The sequence below is a fragment of the Apus apus genome, chromosome 1, assembly GCF_020740795.1.
Source record: "Apus apus isolate bApuApu2 chromosome 1, bApuApu2.pri.cur, whole genome shotgun sequence".
Classification (NCBI taxonomy): Eukaryota; Metazoa; Chordata; class Aves; order Apodiformes; family Apodidae; genus Apus; species Apus apus.
The window spans coordinates 61,632,084-61,651,232 of record NC_067282.1 but is presented as its reverse complement, the minus strand read 5'-3'; the positions used below and the strand labels follow the sequence as shown (position 1 = coordinate 61,651,232).

The window sequence follows — 19,149 nt, the reverse complement described above, 5'->3', positions numbered from 1 at the left end:
ATGTTTATATATGAAGAATTTGGGCATGTTCTTCTGAAGACTATTCCTGAATACATTTCTGAAATTGTATAATTTATTCTACCTTTTCTTTTGGGAGTGAGAAAGGAAAGAAGTAGGTGGGAGTAAAGAAAACGTTTATCAGGTCATATTGTACACTCAGTGTAATTTTATGGCCAATTTTATCCATTTCTCCTCTCAAAAATCGGTACTAGGATGACAAATCCATTATTATGGGACAGCAGCACTTAGACTGCTCCGTAAAACTAAAATATCCTACATTCAAAGCCCGAGTGCTGCAATCAAATACTATTTCTAGATTTCCCTGGCTGAATTTCTCTCCCTCTCTAACTTCTCCCTCTCACTCTGTTTGTGAACATTCACTGTTTCTTCACTTCTGACATCAAAGCACAGGAATTCAAGCAGAAAATTTGCTTCTTTCATGGAAAAAAGGAGAAAAATAAATAAAGAATGCTTATATAAGATACAGCAATTACTCTAAAAGTAAATTTTAGAGCTAGTGATCCAGACACGAGGGCGTTCTACACACTTCCATCTTATAACAGGAGAATGTTTGTATCTTTTCTAAAAGATTACTAAAATTTGCATTATAGAAGTGATATATGAAGAATCTTTTTATTGCTGCCTCTGATGACTGGCAACAGCACTTACTTTTTGCGGTCCTTGTCTCTCTTCGAACTAACAACAGGGGTAGAGGCAGATGCTTGTGATTTGAGTAATTCAGCATTAGCTTTCTTTTCAAGAAACGCAGCTATTTCATCTTCTAGGACTTTTTTCTTTTTCTCTAACTTCACTTTCGTTTCTTGATGCATTTGCATACGATTTTCAAATTTAGTCTGTATCTGTTCAAAGAGAGCACACAAAAAATATCTTTCCAACTGGTAACACAAGGTGGTGATATCACAGCACAAAACCCCTGTGCAATTAAACAGTAAATCCTGTCTCAAGTTGTGTTAATAGCTGTAAGACATTGCACTTCTTTCCCAAAACTGATTAAGACTAAAAAACAGCAATCCAGAAAAATCACCATTCATATCAGATTGTTCTTATGGAAGCCAGGCTACTAGACACAAAGTACAGGTGGAAACCATGCAAGGCACTAAGTGAATTTAACATTTCCTAATAGATTTTACTATATTTTAAAATATAAAGAGGCATTTAGAGAGTAAACAATTACCAACAGAAGGATTAAATCAGGATCTGTCAAGTAGAAGCTACTTCCCTACGACCAAGTGGAAAGGAATCATAAAGACTTAAGTTACACAGGTATTTTCATATCTATATAATGTTAGTACGTATATTAATTACATTTACATATTAATATGCACACACACAATGGTCTGGCTGGGGGAATTACTTGTGGGCTGCAAGAAGTTAACTGCTGTCCTGCAGTAATTGTTCTTTGATTATCCTTTTGACACATTAATGGATTTTACTCTCCAGATGCATTTTGACCAGTTTAAGCCCACTGTGAAGTTCTGCATTATAACCAAAGGGTACTTTACCCTTCCCCTGCTCACCTCCCATCTCCCCACACATAAACTCTCCTAGAATCCTGCTTCTGTACTTATCTGTAATGGTGTAACTCGATCTGAGTGCAGCTATAATGGTTCAGAAATCAGAGACTTATTTCTGTCTTTTGCAAAGAAGGAATTCAGAATTAACTAAGATTATAAACTTAACAGGATGCCCATTTTACACAACAGAGCTGTCAGATTTTATAAATGTGTGTGTGTGTATGTAGACTACTCATTTATTTATTTCATTGCAACAGTTAACCAGATGCATTGCAAAAACAGGTATACCAAATACAAAAATTCAGGGTAGAAACAGTAAAGTCCAAAGGGACTGTATGTCTCAGGAGTGGTAATGCTGCATATTGCACCTACTCATTTCCTCTAAATGAAGGATGTGAAAGCAATCTTAAGCACAATACAAATTCCTGTTTTACTTTCATTTCCATATAGACATAATTCTCAGAGAACAAGCAGCAAGAGTGTAAGACAAATATTCTTTAGGAGTGACTGCACAATCACTTTCTCATATCAGGAACTGGAAAATAATTCAATTGCAATATGAAGAGCTCACAAACAGCCTGACATAAATCATAGAAGGAAGACAACAAAGGGTACCACAAGTACTGTGCAAGACCTAGCTGAACCCACTTTGAACACGGCCAAGTATTCTTCCAATCGGATAGCCTCATATTAAGGAAGATTGAATCTGATTATTTTTTTTTGTCCATAAGTAGCATGGGGGATTTAACAGATTAAGAAAACAAATATTAAGCCGCCTTCTTATTTAAAACAGTCATCTGAAAATCTCACAAAAACTGCTACATCTTTGCTGGGAGACTGAGGTACAGAAAAGAACATCAATAAAAATATGCAGGTTTCAAATTTCAACTAAACCAGTGTTTGAATATAAATACACATGAACATGATTGAGTCTTGCAGAAAGTAGATTAGAAGATACTGTTTTGCCAGTCCAGCTTGACAGGACTAAATCTTCAAAATATATTCAAGAAACGTTCCATATATCCAAATATCCTTAAGGCAGCTAGGAATAGGTAAGATTTTAAAAACAAAACAAAACCAACAAAACCAAACACACACACTTTCACACTTCTCAACATGAAGGTTGAGCTTATATTTAATAACTGAATCTGGATGTCATACAAACATATTTGCCCCAATTGCTTGTGCTGAAAAACAACCCATGGGATTTTTTCCTGAAATCTTGCTTTGTATAGAGCAACCTACATGTGAAAAGTACGTACTATGCTGCTATGGCGTACCAATGCTTCTCAGCATACCACTAGAGGAGACAGAGAAACATGCAATCATTATGTTCATCATTCTTTTACTTCACCTCCTACTCTATTGACTTGTCTCAGCTACCCAGCCTTTAGACCATAAGCTCCCTTCTTCCAAAAAAAGACTGCCATTTATAGAATCACAGAATCATTTAAGTTGGAAAAGACCCTTAAGTTTAAGGAGTCTAACTGTCAGGCCAGCCCTGCCAAGTCCACCACTAAACCATGTCCTAAGTACCACATCTACACATCTTTTAAATACCTCCAGGAGTGGTGACTCTACCAGTTCCCCGGGCAGCCCATTCCAGTGAATTATAGCCCTTTCACTGAAGAGGTTTTCTTCTATTACACAATCTAAACCTCCCCTGGCACAACTTGAAGCCATTACCTCTTGTCAGAGACTCATAGAACCATGGAATGGTTGGTGTTGGAAGGGACCTTAAATATCATCTAAGTCCCAACCCCCCTGCATGGGCAGGGACACCTCCCACTAGACCAGGTTGCTCAAAGCCCCATCCAGCCTGGCCTTGAATACTCCTAGGAAGGGGGCTTCCACAGCTTCTCTGGGCAACTTGTGCCAGTGTCTCACTAGCATCACAGTGAAAAATTTCTTCCTAATGTCTAATCTAAATCTACTCTTTTCCAGTTTAATGTCACTACTCCTTGTCCTATCACTACATGCCCTTGTAAAAAGTCCCTCCCCAGCTTCCTGCAGGCCCCTTTCAGGTACTGGACCTCTATCTTGCTACCTGGGAGAAGAGACCAACCCCCACTTTGCTACAACCTCCTTTCAGGTAGTTGTAGAGAGCGAGGTCTTCTCTCAGCCTCCTTTTCTCCAGACTGAACAACCTCAGTTCCCTCATATGCTCCTCCTCAGACTTGTGCTTGTTTGGTTGTGTCTAATCAATCTGCTAATCCAATCAATTTGTGTAATCATTCTACTTTTGATTCCAAGCATCATTGCCCACAAAATATCAGGAAATTATATACATCAACTAGTTGCAATTGTGCTAAGAACTTAACTGTTTCAAAGTTCAGCAAACAAACTCAGGACAGGCATGTTTACCTGGTGCTCTGCTTCTTTCAATACTGCTTCCTTCTCCTTCACTCTCTGCACAAATCGTTGTCTCATCTCCTCCTCTTCTCTTTGCAGCTCAAGGTAGAACTCATGCCTCTTTGCCTCATATGCTTCCTGTAGACTGAAATCCAAAAATGTAAGCAAATCTCCAGCATGCTGCTTTATTCAATGTGGAAAACCAACAATCTGGAACATTATTTAAACAATAAATATTTGTCTGAGATACTAATTTCTTACAGCTCCCCACATAAAAAATTAATAAACAAACCTAAACAGAAGCAAGCATCTTACCTTTCTAAATGTTCATTTAAGCAAACAACCCTGAGTAAAATTATTTAGGCTAACAGCTCCTGGGCAATTTACATTTCAAAGTAAATACAAGATTTTATTATTTTCATGTTCTAAAAGGATTTGAGTTACAACTTTCTCCAATATGCAGACCCTTTTTCTTTAAGTTATTTATTAATAAGACACCAAAAATTGCCAGAAAACAAAATAAAAAATTCTGCATTGTGAAACCTCGGTCTTAAAATAGGACATTACAAAAACAATGCATTGGAGTATTAACACAACTAATAAGCTGATTATTCCTAGATGTAAAAGGATGGAAAATAACAGGACCTTCAAATTATATTACACTCTCTGTATGTAATGTCAAAATTTAAATATGGCTCAGTTACATTACTACAGAATAAATACAATTTCCTCAGTAGTTCAACACCCAAAAGTCCAATATCTGGTAGGACATAGGGCTTATGAACAGATCAAAATATGGATAACATTTTAGCTTTTTAGTCTGGGGCTATTCTCTTACACCATTCATCTCTTCTAACAATTCTCACCATGCTGACTAGCCAGCCTGTCTCACCTATCAGGAGTTGCTGTCCTTTCCCAGGTATGTAATGCCTTCCACTCTGATGTAAAATAAATCTATTTTTATGTCAACTATTTTAAATTGCTTTATATTTTTAATACACATACACACCTTTGTACCTGTTTTTAAGTCTCATCTTTTACTGCTTCTTTTAAAACAGTTGATAAATGGAAAGGCTTACAAAAAAGGACATCTAAAAGCTTCATCATTTAGTGCAAGAGTAAGCTTACACAGCTCTGTTCTGTATTTGAATTTACAATGACCAGGCAGTTTCTCAATCCTAAAATTTCGTATTTGTATTCAAAATACAATCTAAAGAGTGAAGAATAGTCTTTAAATTGCATATGCAGACTTAATGTCTGTAAGATCTCAAGGTCAGACACATTTCCTATTCTATCTCATTTGAGCAACCAAACACATTTGGAAGAACAGCCTTTTCAGGTTTGCTTTTTTTACTGTGAACTTAGGTCATCCTAAGTGTATCTACAACATGAAACAAAGGCATGGTTGTCACACAGGTATATTAATTCATACTATCTTTAAGTTTGGAGAGCACATGTAATTACAATAAAGCTACAAGACAGGTTCTTCCAGTAACTAGCAATCTCCCTATACCCACTTTTGGGCCCTGTGTCAGCTCTGCCAGGTAACACACTACTTTTGGGTGCAATAAAGCTATTAGAGTTAATGCAAGCTAGACTAAGCTAACATGTTGCAATCATACCTTCATTTCATGATTAGGACATCTTTAGACTCAACCTGAGCTAGTTTAACACATAAAAGCAAATTTTTATTGAAATGAGTAAAGGATTAACTTTGAAGACACAGGATTTACTCAGTTATGAAATTACATAAAGAAGAGGAGAAATACAACTGTATTTTTTTAAACACCCCTCCCCCTGGACTGAATCATTCTGGAAATCACAAAAGTAAAATTAAAACAACTTTCTCCCTCGGTGTTTGGCGTATCAGCAATATAATGATCTAAACAGACTTTGGTTTTGGAGGTTTGAGGAGGAGGGGAAAATAGTTCACCAGATCTGAAGCCAGTCCTCTCAACATTACTGCATCCACCACACACAGTAAAACACCTGCCCATTGACCTGAGAGCTGGTTTCACTGCTTCTCACATAGCACACTATGAAAATCAAATTCATAGATTCTCTCACTCTTCTGGGTTTTTTAGAAAAAAAATTATACAAAAACACTTGCAAAATTAAAAAGTTAAAGACAATTATTTAAATAATGTATTCTTATTGAGGTTTTGGAAGAATGGAAGGGATTCTGAAGAAAGTCTATACCTTACTAATCCATCAGATAGGCCATAACAGCACTATCACCCTTCTACGAAAGCATAGCTGTAACATGCAGTTTTTCTATCTGCCTGAGACTTGAGAACGTGGAAGCCTAAATATAAAGATGCAAATCAAACATGTCAGGTTCATAAATAAAGACTCTGATTGAAGTCAATTCAAGTCTCAGTTTGTGTACTTTGAACAACACAAATATTTATCTGGAAATATCTGGAATACTGCATCCAGTTCTGGTCTCCCCAGTTCATTAAGGACAAGGAATTACTGGAGAGAGTCCAACACAGGGCTGCTAAGACAATTCAGGGACTGGAGCATCTACCATATGAGGAAAGACTGGGAGAGCTGGGGCTGCTCAGCCTGGAGGAGACTGAGGGGCAATCTCATCAATGCTTACAAATATCTAAAGACCAGGTGTCAGGAGGATGGGACTAGACTCTTCTCAGTGGTGTCCTGTGACAGCACAAGGGGCAATGGTCACAAACTGGAACACAAGAGGTTCAACCTAAACATAAGGAAAAACTTATTTACTGTAAAGGTAATGGGGCACTGGAACAGGCTGCCCAGAGAGATTGTGGAGTCTCCATCTCTGGAGATATTCCAAACCCATCTGGACATGTTCCTGTGATCTGCTGTAGGTGATCCTGTTCTAGGGGGGTTGGACTAGATTATCTTCAAACCTCCCTTCCAACCCCTAACATTCTGTGATTTACACAGTTTTTTTAAGTCTGTTCATTTAAATTTAAAAAAGCTTTTAAATTTGAAAACTACACTCATAACTTGTTGCATACCATTTGACTTTCGATTAGGGACTAGCAAAAAAGCTAAAAAATTTAAAAGTTAACTAGTGGCAGGTATTTTTAGTATGGCCCCTTGACTCAGTGAATTACCTAAGTTGATATTAAGCAACACTATGGATGTGGTACATCTAAATAATTACCATTTTCCCACTGGAGGTATGAAAAAAAACACATTTTGGATGTGGTTCAGTCTTACCATAAGGAGGTTAAAATACTCAGTCCAAATGAAAAGGCCTGCAGTTTGTCAGATGAACTCCATTCCCAACTGACTTGTTAAGGAAGAAGTCTAATATTAAAAGTTTGTCAGATATTAAGTTTCCTTTCTTAGAAAAGACAACTACAGTCATATCAACCTTCATCTACATGAGAACTTATTCACATTATTGAATCCTTCCTGGTTTTCTGTCATCATCCTCAAAATAGACTGAAAAATAAACATGTTTTTGTTTGAGAACTGCAAGGTCTGAATATCCCAGTTTCAGGAAAGAACAAAGCACGGAATGTATGACTGCTCACATTTTGAGAAACTGAGATGTTTATGGTACAATTATGTTTAAGTGCAATTATGATGAAGAACAAATTGCAATTATGAGCACAGAAAAACAACCAAACCAGAGAATGATTAACATCAGAGAATCCACATACATAGGCATTCAGCCTGAGTATCAGTCTTTAGCTTTTTTCAACAGACCCTTGCCTATTAGTTCTCTTTTTTCAAAACAAGAATGTCCACTTAAGCAACAACATAGCTTAGCTGGGAAAGTAGACTTAGGAAACACCAGCTTCAAAACAGCAGTAATCCTCTCCTCTGTTGCAAACATCTAAGCTTACTAGGTGTGTATATTTAGAAGTTTGTTCAGCTGGAAGCACTCTTCATGTCTACATTTCTGTTTTCAACTGTCCCCAGTTTTTTCCATTCTGGACATCCCAGCAATTATCTCTTGCTGAGATTGACCTGAAACTAGGAACTCATGTTCCTAATGGACATAATTGTACCAGCAAAAAGGCAGGACTAGACCATCCACACACACACACACACACAAGAGGTCTATCTTTACATTTCAACAACAAAGAAGTGCAAATCCCAATTCTAAGTATTAAAAGAAGATAATAAAAGCACTTCCTGGATTTCACATCCAACAGATACTGCACAAAATGTATAAACCACCCCTCAAATACTCCGCTACCCACTGACTTCATTACATAAATTTTGCCCTAACAGGCTTTCCAAGCCCATTCCTGATTAGCTGCTTTTCAGGGCTTGGAAACCAAATGATACCTGTATGACTAAGTTTAGCCTTAGATAGTATTCCACTTATTCCCTGAAGCATCATGTGGTGGATTGTTCAGTTTTTAAGTGGTTTACTAAATGTTATACTTTAATCTTCCATAATACATATGTGATTGTACTTCTCATGACCCTTTGGAATGACACTCCACCATAAGACTCAACTCCTATTTTCATGAAAAAGTTTTGTATATTGTTTTTGCAAGGTATGAATAAATAAGTTCCTAATTACCCATTCAGTTATGCTGATTATTGTTATCCAATTTAAACACATTTTCATAAAATGTAAGTATAAACAAGGTGTCCTGAAAGCAGCAGAATCAATAGCCCAAAATCCTATGGATGATTTTATGTTCTACTCTGTCAGTGACTGTAATACCTCAAGTCATGCGTAGATCATTACACCTTTTTAATAATACAATCAGTCTTCCTCCATACTTCCTAGATATTCTTTACTTATTGTGAGTACCCACATGGATCTTTCCCATGCAGTAGCCTGAGCTACTTCCAAATCACCTGCGACCACCACCACTGCAGTACTGCCAAGTTCCCAAGAGTTTCAAAAGACAGTACTTCATTCAGAAGTAATGATTTACTGACAAAAAATGCATTTCACCTGGCCAACTACTGGTAGCAGCAGAGCTCTTCTGCTTTTCCAGCAAAGAGAACACTAACCATGTAGTTCCCTGGAAGAATCAAACCTTTTACTCAAGTTCGAAAACGGAGAATTGGTTCACAAATTACTAGGGAGAAACCTATGGACTGATCACGTAAATTTCATTTTCCCTAGAAATCTGGTTAATGAAAAAGTTAATTTTTAGAACACAACTGCAAATAAATAAATTAAAAACTAATTATGACACAAATTCACAAAAACATATAGGATTAGGGAATAGGTATTTTTTAAAGTGTACACAAGACAGTCACTTCAGACTACTACTATATTTATTTTCCCTCCTCACATTTAGTAATAAATATGCAAATATATTTTTCCACTGTGTGCTGAAGCCATGCCTTACCATGTCTCCCATAAAAAAAATAAAGCTTGCCAACATGTTTTGTCACATGTAAGAGTGAAAGCCTTTACAGATGTCTGCTCACAACCTATCTCACACAGTACTTGGAAGTCCAAGAAGTACTGTTTTTGCTTTGCAGTGGCGTACAAATTTGGATGAACAAACTACTGTTGTACTTTTAAATCCAAAAGAGTGCTACAGGAACTTCACAGGCAGCTTTTTGATGACATGCCAAAAGGCAGGGCAGGTTAGCTGCTCAAGTGTCAATGTTCAAATGCTGCAAAACCCAGTGTAGTAAAATCAGCCAATTATTCAAGTCTAGCAAAACTTTTCTAAATTTACATAATATAACCCAGTTCAGATTACCGAATTTATTATGCATACAGCTACACCACAGGTACAAAATATGACTTCTCAACATACATTTTGATAATTATTTACACAAGTAGCATGAAATTTTAATCATCAGTCATATACTGCTATGCAATATTAACTATACCATAAAACTTCAGCTCTTAGAATCCATGTATATACTGTAAAAATTTTTAAGGAAAAAGAGAATAATAATGTCATAACACATTTTTTTGCCTACAATAAAAGGACAGTCCCTATTCTGAAACACATTTAATTTTACAAGTCAGTGAAGTGGAAAGCACTTAACTTCCTCTATGGGAAAAGATGTTTTCTATCACCCTGCTGAGGATGACACTTTTTATTGTTTCCTCAGTAGCTGCATAAAACATCTTATGTGTCTTCTAACACATGCAGATCCTCTAAATTCTCTTCCCTTTTAATGGCATCATAAAGTGCCTCTCCAAAAAGACTAAATGCCTTCTCTTTCAGATCTCGATTTCACTCACTATGCCAAATAATTGAGGGACAACCACACATCCTACATCCAAGTGTGAGGGACCAGCCCTCAGGATCCGCCCTTTCAGGAAGTAGTGCTGAAACCCCATTGTAACCCCTCAAAAAAAGTCCCATTTGCATCCCAAAGGGTCTGCCTGCAAGGAATATACAAGGACTGAGATAACATTATCAGGGGCTGAGGGGCAGAGGTCCACTCCAGCTGCTCACTCTTCTGACTCAATCACGCTCACTCATCCTTGCGTAATAAGGAAAGCAGGCCTATGAAACACGGGCTGCAATGGTGAACTTCTGGAGCCTCAATGACACCAATCTCCCCTGTTGGCTGGCCCAATGACTGGATCCAGGACTGGTGTCACTCTGTTCTCTATCTCACTAACTTTTCTTCTCTCTCCCTCTCCTTCCCTCCCCCCACACTTCCACTCTCTCTCAAATCACTAAATAACACAAGGCCTAACCATGATTTTTTTCTCAGGTCATGCAGCTTGAACATATGTGTATTGTGACTCTTGTGATCTAAATAATCTGCTTTTATGATCGCACAGCCTGAGATAATAATTGAAGTGTCAGTATTCCTTCTACAGCTTTAACTGAACCTAATATTCAAATCCAGACCTTGAGTGTGGTTTCACCTTAATCTGATCAAGGGGTATCAGATGGCAGAGCATTTCCTTGGACTGTGACGTTTTAATCACTCTCCCTGGAAGGGCCAGGTCTGAGACTAAGGTTGGATCCAGCTGCACCTAGGCTCCTCTCTGAGTAAGAATTTAGAAAGCAAGGGGGTCCAGTCCTAATCTCCCTGTGTTGCCCTGCCTGGGTTGTGACACTGAGTACCACTTTGCCTGTAGAAGTAAATCTAGGAAAAAGTTAATTTTTCTGGATTCTTATGGAATACCTATTCTTATCCTTCCAAAACAATGACATTTTCAACAGGCGCAATTTAACAAAACTAATAATAAGTGTCTTGTCTTACTACAAAATTATCAATAAACTGACAGTGAGCCACATATAAAAACTACATGCAAGAGGGAACTTAGTTTTTCTGTATCTCCACAAAGTAATCAGTTTTTAAACCAACTTCTGAAGTGTAAATATTATGACATTCTGATACAAATCTGCCACTTTATATCATTAGTAAAATGTAAACTGTTTAGGGGCCTTACAAAAACAATTATTGTGTTTGTGGAAGGAAACAGTTCCATGGATGATCATTTTCATCATTTCACTCTTATCTTGGGATGGCTGTACATCATGAAATTCAAATTTAGGAAAGTCAGAGGTACTGCAGCCAATAGCGACATGAACAAATCTCTAAAAAGAACTCTCCCTTGACAAAGATAATGAGATATCAGCTGTTAGTGTATGTTCTTAAACATAAATCTAAAAAAATGAAGCATATGATCAGTTTTGGTTGGTTTTAAACCTCATCCACCCTTGCTGGATTTATGAAAAGGATTTATTCCTTTCTTGTTAAGTCAAAAGAAATGTCCAGAGATCACTGTGATTCACAGTCAGATCAAGATCATCTAAATGAACTAATCTTTAAATGTGCCTTGGCACTAAGACTTCAGAAAGAAGTACCCATATCCAGCATCTTCCTTGGTCACGTTAATCTTATTTAATTATTATTGTTTGAAGAATATGTAAATTAGACCTAACAAAAGTGAAAGAAATGCTGCTCCATCAACACTCTACAAGTTACAGTAACTGCAACTGCCTTAGAACTACCTTCTGTGCAAAGTACCAGTGGAAGCAAAACATTTGAGACACTAAAACCAACTATTTGGAGGGAAGCCATTTGAAATACATTTATTTTTATCAGAACACAATGGTGAAAGACCACTAAGTAAAATGAGAAGTAAGCAAACCCGTTGGTTCAAAGCACTGGACTTTTTTTTAATGCAAGGTTGTAGTTTGTTTTCATGTCTGGTTAAAGCTGGTATTTCCCACCATGACTATGCAATAATAGCATTTTGCTAAACCATGGAGGCTTGAACAGCTCCTGAGGTGTCAGCTTTTCCACATCAGGATTCTAACCACTTTCAGATACAGTCCCATGCATAAAATGACCAAAGGAAGTTGGAAGAGGAGTCGACAGAATTGGAAATAAACTGAATATAGACACTGTAAATACCTCCTGCAGAAAGTAGTTTTACAACATGAAAGAACCGAGTGTCTAACTCTCTGCTTAACTTTCCTTTGGGATCCTCTATTAACTTCCTACAGTCTAGCAAGAGATTTCTTGACCTGAACAGGCTAGACATTTGTTATTATGGCAGATGATGTGTGAAGCCAACAGTGTAGCCAATGATTTTGTAATAGTTTTTGCTTCAGTTCCTTTCTGAACTTTGAGTCCAATCAAACTATTGATCAGAATCAGACATTATGAAGAGAAAAAGTAAAACAGCAGGCTAATATATAATGAAAATAATTTAAAAGGTATAAAGTGCATGTATCTGAAGAAAATTATATTCCCCATGATAAAAATTTGAATCCCCAGTTTTATTGTAAAAGAGAAAGATTTCAGAAACACAATGAGCTTGTACACCTTTAAAAGCAATGCTTTTATAATCCCATATACTTCTTCATGAAGATAACCAAGTAAATAGCTACATACTTACTCTGATTTAAAAAACAAACAAACAAACAAAACCAACAACAGCAACAACAAAAAAACACAAAACCCAAACAATTCTTTCCCTTATCAAAAATCTATTCCATGTATGAACCCTGCCCTGTATTGGATTAAAACAGTCAAATGTGAAATTTAGAGATGCTGAAAGCAAGTGCTGCACATGAAGTCCTTTACCTGACTGGTTTGTTCTCAGGGCCAACATCTCTGAAGCCCATCTCCTCCAGTCTGCACCGTCTGTACAACTCATAATGTCGTGCATGAGTCTGTTCTCTCATGTCTTCCATATTTGTGTAAATAAGCATCTCACGAAGCTTTACAAAGTCACAGTGGTTCTCATTTTCCACTAATCAGTAAAAGAGGAAGATAGTATTATGCACAAGTAGCAAAGTTGTCAAAATATGTTTTAAATAGCCTTTATAGAGATTAATCAGCACCTCAGAAATAGAGATTATTTTGTTTACTAATTATACTTACAGGAAAAGGTATCTTGCTTAATTTAGCTCTTATACTTCCTTACAATTTCTAACATACATATTGAAGGACTAACTGTATGTTCTAGTGAAAATGTTCCAACACATCCTGATTTCCTATTTGAGTTGAACAACAATAAATTTCTCTCTTTTGTTCCCATCTTCTTTACTGATAATCATAAAATGTTGAAATTTGGTAGTGCTAGAGGCACTGCCACCATACTAACCTACCCAAATATTACATACACCACCACATAGATTGATTGCAGGGATGTGTCATTGCTGGTAAGACCACCAGTTAGTGCACACCTCAAGTATTAGCTGCTCAACTCCTTAAACTGTTGATCCAAAATACAGTCAATATGGCATCAGTGGATAATACCAGCCCTTTTTTGTACTGGTGAATTTTACACTTCAACAACAACAAAAATCTTGTCGAAGAGCTCTGAGATCCCATTTACCTTCTACAATGCCCCAAGGGTACTGACGAGCTCTCACCGTTTTGTTTCCAATTTTCACAAATTCCGTACTTCCTACTACAGCAAATGGCAAATGCCCCTGTAAGATTCACACAAACACAGTCTCACCTCTCAGCATTCTTATGTCAGAACTGAAAAGCAAACACTTCAGAAATAAATTACTGGGAAAAAAAAACCAGCATCTCAGGAGAAACCAACAGGAAGTTTCAAATAAAAAAAAAAAAAACCCACTTTGAAGAGATCTGTAGCTACTCAAACGACTAATACAAAAGACAAGCTACAGTAACAAAAACAGGAGTGGTTGATACACCTCATGGGTGTGCTGCCGATTCAGATGAACCTCAACAGGCTGGAAAAATGGGCCAACAGGAATCTCATGAAGTTCAAATGAGAGCAATGCCAAGTCCTGCATGTCAGGAGGAATAACCCCATGCTCCAGCACATGCTGGGGGCTGACTGTTTGGAAAGGCACTTTGCAGAAAACATCTTGGGGTTCCTGGTGGACAACAGGTTGGACCAGATTTGGCAGGTTTATCCCAGTGGCAAAGGCAGCCAACTATATCCTGAGCTGCAGCCATGAGACAATTGTGGGTTTGAACCTGAGATACGGTTACTGCCGTGGGCTTGGCTAAATAGCCAGAAACACTGGCTGGACACTGACTGCCTGCATGCTGACCCACAACGACTGACAAAAAAAACCACCAAATAATTACCCGGAAAATAGATCACTAGCAGGGCATGAAAGGGTTAAGGGCCAGACCACCAACTTTCCCCACAGCAGAAGGACCTGTTACTGAACCACAGCCTGCACACCCTGCCTCCCAGGCACAAGTGACAGAGGTTGGGACTGCAGAGCCATACACTCCAGCATACCAGCTCTTCCTCCCTGCTTTCGAACCTTGGTACATGGAACTGTATGTTCATCTGCATCTACAAACATATGCACATGAACAGCAAATACAGAGAAGGTGCTCAAAGCAAATATATCAAGCTTCACAAGCTTAGTTGAAGCTGGCAGATATTCCTGGGAGGATATCAAAGGACAACAGTAAAAAAAAACAGAATTATATCTCACTTTTTAATCCTCTGAGAAACTTCATCCTAAATTCAAATGACACTGCTAAATAAAAAGAAAAAGCAGATGGCAGATTTGCCATCATGAAGACCAGAGAAAATGGAAGAAATGAGGCACTTGAGTATCTTCCCTAACAGATGTAAGGTAATCTTTGCTGAGGAAAAGAGCAAAGCTAATCTGTTCATCTAGGTTAGTAATTATATATTAATTATGCAGAAATTAGAAAAAGTATTTGAGTGAGAACCTCTTTTCTGTTACTGAGCCAGAAAATAAAAAGCCTTCCAAAACAAGTGGTATCAACACCAGACAGACAGGAAGATTTTCCAGTAGGGAAAACAAAACAAAACAAAACAAAAAACACAAACAAACAAACATATGAGATTTTTAAGGAGAGAGGAGAATAAATAAACAAACCTGTTGCATACAAACTTACAAGACACAAGATAATGGTAAAAGAGTAGGAATGAATTGGCACTAGAGAGTGATGCTTTAGTACTGGAATATCAGTGTTTCTGTGATTTACTTACATTCATGATGGTATTAGTTTTGGAAATGGTTTCATCATCAGTTGGAAACTGGTATATCTGGATGCCATGACTAACTAATTCACTCATGATTTTGTTCTTGAACGTCTGTAGTTCAGTTTTAGAAATGCTGTCTGCTTTGCCTATAATTGGTATAATGTTCACCTATTAATGACACAAATTATATGAAATGTATAAGATTTCAACTTTGAGGTGACATCTTTTATAAATTAAATCTTATTTTAAGCTCACAGAAATTTCCCCTACGGTCCAAACTTTTCCATAGCTGGTATCAAAGCTTCACAAACCATGAAAAATGCATTCACTAGCCTCATTTAAAAAAAACAACAACACATGATGTAATATACTCCCTTAAAATTAATTGATTCTGACAAAAAAACAAGGAAGGTGGTCTGATACAGTGAAGTATTCAAAAGAACAGCCAAGCCTGATTATTAGCTATATGACATTAAGTATTTATATCTCTGTGAAAAAAAAAAAAAAAAAAGATCGTTTTAGTTTATAGCACCAGGGGACATGGTTCAGGGGTTAAATGAAAGTTGAAATTTTACACACACAAAAAAAGGGAAGCTGGCTACCAAACCCTGCCTACCCCTGAGCCCCTTCCTTGGGTATTTTTCAGCTACAGTATCTTGTTTACCTCACCATACCAGCAAAGAATTTCTCAAGTATCTCCTGGGAGCAGAGGAATGATGAAGACTAATGAATTTTGCTTACCAGTATTTACACTAATTATTCAGAAGTTGAAAATCAGTTCTACTATGGTAAACTGCCCTATTTCCTAAAATAGTTTTGACAGTAACTTAGGAAGGTAGTAGATGCCAAATTTTACCACCACACCCAGAAGACAAATTTTCCAGAACTAGATACAAAGAATTAAGGAAAATGTCCAACTATTTTGGAAGAATAATCCAAATAATTCTTCCAGATTTCAGAAGATGAGAGTTTTACGGAGTTTACTGAACACATATGGGGGGGGAAAAAAATGAAAAAAAAAGAAAAAAAAAAAAAGAAAAAGCCCACCCTGCACACATTCTTCTTGTTATTCTGAATGTTCTGTCTGAATGGAAATGCCCAAGTATGGAATCTCAAGAATGGCTTCAAAGTGGATGCTTTTTAAAATAAATCTTCTATGTTAGGCATAATATCCAAATGGAAAAAACCATGCCAACTCCAAAGTATGACATCTAAGATTACCTGATTATATTCCTTAATCACAGACCCACAGAATTGTCAGAGTTGGAAGGGACCTCTAGAGATCATCTAGTCCAACTCCCCCACTAAAGCAGGATCCACCAGAGCACATTACTCAGGGCTGCATCCAGGCAGGTCTTGGTATCTCCAGAGAAGGAGGCTCCACAGCCTCCCTGGGCAGCCTGTTCCATTCCTTTGTCACCCTCCCCATAAAGAAGTTTTTCCTCATAATTAAGTGGAACTTCCCATGTTCCAGTTTGTGCCCATTGCCCCTCATCCTGTCACTGGGAATTACTGAAAAGAGTCTGGCTCCATCCTCCTTGCACCCACCCTTTAGATACTCACAGGCATTAATAAGGTCTCCCCTCACCCTTCTCTTCTCCAGGCTAAAGAGTCCCAGATCTCTCAGCCTTTCCTCATTAGGGAGATGCTCCAATCCCCCACTCATCTTTGTTGCCCTCCGCTGGACTCTCTCTAGTAGTTCCCTGTCTTTCTTGAACTGGGGAGCCCAGAACTGGATGCAATATTCCAGATGTGGCCTCAGCAGGGAAGAGTAGAGAGGAAGAATGACATCTCTTGACCTACTGGCCACACTCTTCCTTATGTATCCCAGGATTCCACTGGCCCTCTTGGCAACAAGGGCACTTTGCTGGCTCATGGATAATTTACCATCTACCAGGACTCCCAGATCCTTCTCCTCAGAACTGCTTTCCAGCAGGTCCACCCCTAACCTATATTGGTGCATGGGGTTCTTCCTCCCCAGGTGCAGGACCTTACACTTGCCCTGTTGAACCTCATTAGGTTCCTCTCTGCCCAGCTCTCCATCCTGTCCAGGTCACACTGGATGGCAGCACAGCCCTCTGGAGTGTCAGCCACCCTTCCCAGTCTGGTAACATCATCAGACTTGCTGAGGATACATTCTGTCCCCTTGTCCAGGTCATTGCTGAATATGTTGAACAAGACCAGACCGAGTATTGACCCCTGGGGGACACCACTGGTTACAGGCCTATAACTCGACCCTGCTCCATTCATCACAACCCTCTGAGCTCTGTCCCACAGACAGCTCTCAATCCACATCACTGTCCATTCATCAAGTCCATGCTCTCTCAGTTTCCTAATGAGGATGTTAGGGGAGACAGTGTCAAAATCCTTGCTGAAGTCAAGGTAGATGACAACTGCTGCTCTCCCCTCATCCAGCCAACTAGTTATGTCATCATAGAAGGCTAGCAGATTGGTCAAGCATGATTTACCCTTGGTAAATCCATACTGACCACTCCCAATTACTTCCTGTTATTCAGCATGTTTGGAGATGACATCCAGAATGAGTTGCTCCAACATGTTACTGAGGATAGAGGTGAGACTAACCAAGTTGTCATTCCTTGGGTCCTTCTTCTTGCCCTTTTTGAAGACTGGAGTGACATTAGCCTTTCCCCAGTCCTCAGGCACCTCTCCTGTTCTCTATGACCTCTCAAGGATGATGAAGAGTAGCCCAGCAATAACACCTGGCAGCTCTCTCAGAACCTGTGGATGCATCCCATCAGGGCCCATGGATTTATGGATATCCAGTTTGGCTAAGTGGTCTCTAACCTGGTCCTCCTCTACTGAGGAGGTAGCATACACAACCTAAGCACATATGGGGTAAAATATCTAAAATCAAAACAAATTATAGGACAACTGAGTTGATTTATGATTGTATAATAAATCTATTACAGCTAGGAGTAATTCACAACTTCAACTAAATTAGTTGAGGGACATTGATTTAGGTTTTCTATCATATTCTTTTAAAAATGAATGGAATACAGAGCCCTCAGAATTAAATTAATCTTTACTCTGTCTTTTCAACAGGAAAGCTTTTCAAGCACTCATTAATTAGGAGAGAATTTCTTAGATAACGAGTAGCTGAGGAAGACTACTGAGGAGACGAGTAACAAATGAAAAGCACAATCATCAGAAGCTGTCATTACAGCTATCAACATTGATGTTAAATCATAACCATCATATTAAAATTTAAAGCAATACTACTCTGGCTTTGGATAACCAACAACAATGAAGTTATCTTCACTTAATCTGTTAAACAAAATTAATTTCTGCTTCCAGCATCTAAGGTTTACTTGAAAACTAGCATCTCAGTACTTTCATCCAAGAAAAACATTATTGGAAGCACACATCTGTAATAACAAAATACTTTAATTGCATTGCTTTGGACCACATATAGATGCACCCCAAGTCCCACTGCTCCCTCCTACGCCTACTATTTGCTCAGAAACCAGCTGACTCCCTTCCAGCCTCTTCCCCAGCTACGGCTCCCAACAGCTACAAAACTGCATTTTACTACAAAGCCATAGGCCATTCATACAGAATCACTCCAACTCCACATAAAAAGTCTACACTTGCAATAAAACCACCAGTCCTGCCCTTCCCCTTGCTGGCAGCTGCTCACTGCCAGATAGAACTAAAAATCTGTGAAGCAGTCCAAGGAGACAGATGATTTTTCAGCCTGATCAGTTCCCTAACCAAGCAAAAATCCTTAGGTTTCAACTTAAATCAGTTCCCTCATCCAGGGAACTGGCTGCCCAAAACACTTAAGCATGCACAACAGGAAGAAGCAGATGAGACTGCCTCATTCAATTGCAATGCAGAATTACCATATAAAGTCACCAGGATAAACTTTCTCCATGCACGTTA

At 38.3% G+C, this 19,149-nt stretch overlaps 1 protein-coding gene across 11 annotated transcripts in view; it reads right to left on the bottom strand.

The window, feature by feature from the left end:
• The window catches only part of SEPTIN10 (septin 10), a 963,730-nt gene that overhangs the window by 928,769 nt on the left and 15,812 nt on the right, over nucleotides 1-19,149 (bottom strand). For 10 of the 11 annotated variants that reach the window (XR_007889244.1, XR_007889243.1, XR_007889245.1 and 7 more), the window contains 5 exons: nucleotides 15,253-15,414; nucleotides 13,633-13,729; nucleotides 12,876-13,044; nucleotides 3,900-4,032; nucleotides 670-860 (listed from right to left, as the gene is read on the bottom strand). Coding sequence is in view for 8 of the 11 variants with exons in the window: in XM_051616845.1 (XP_051472805.1) it covers nucleotides 670-860; nucleotides 3,900-4,032; nucleotides 12,876-13,044; nucleotides 13,633-13,729; nucleotides 15,253-15,414 (752 nt within the window). In the remaining 3 variants the exon portion in view is untranslated. The remainder of the gene's footprint in view (nucleotides 1-669; nucleotides 861-3,899; nucleotides 4,033-12,875; nucleotides 13,045-13,632; nucleotides 13,730-15,252; nucleotides 15,415-19,149) is intronic. The other variant, XM_051616863.1, reaches the window with a different exon arrangement.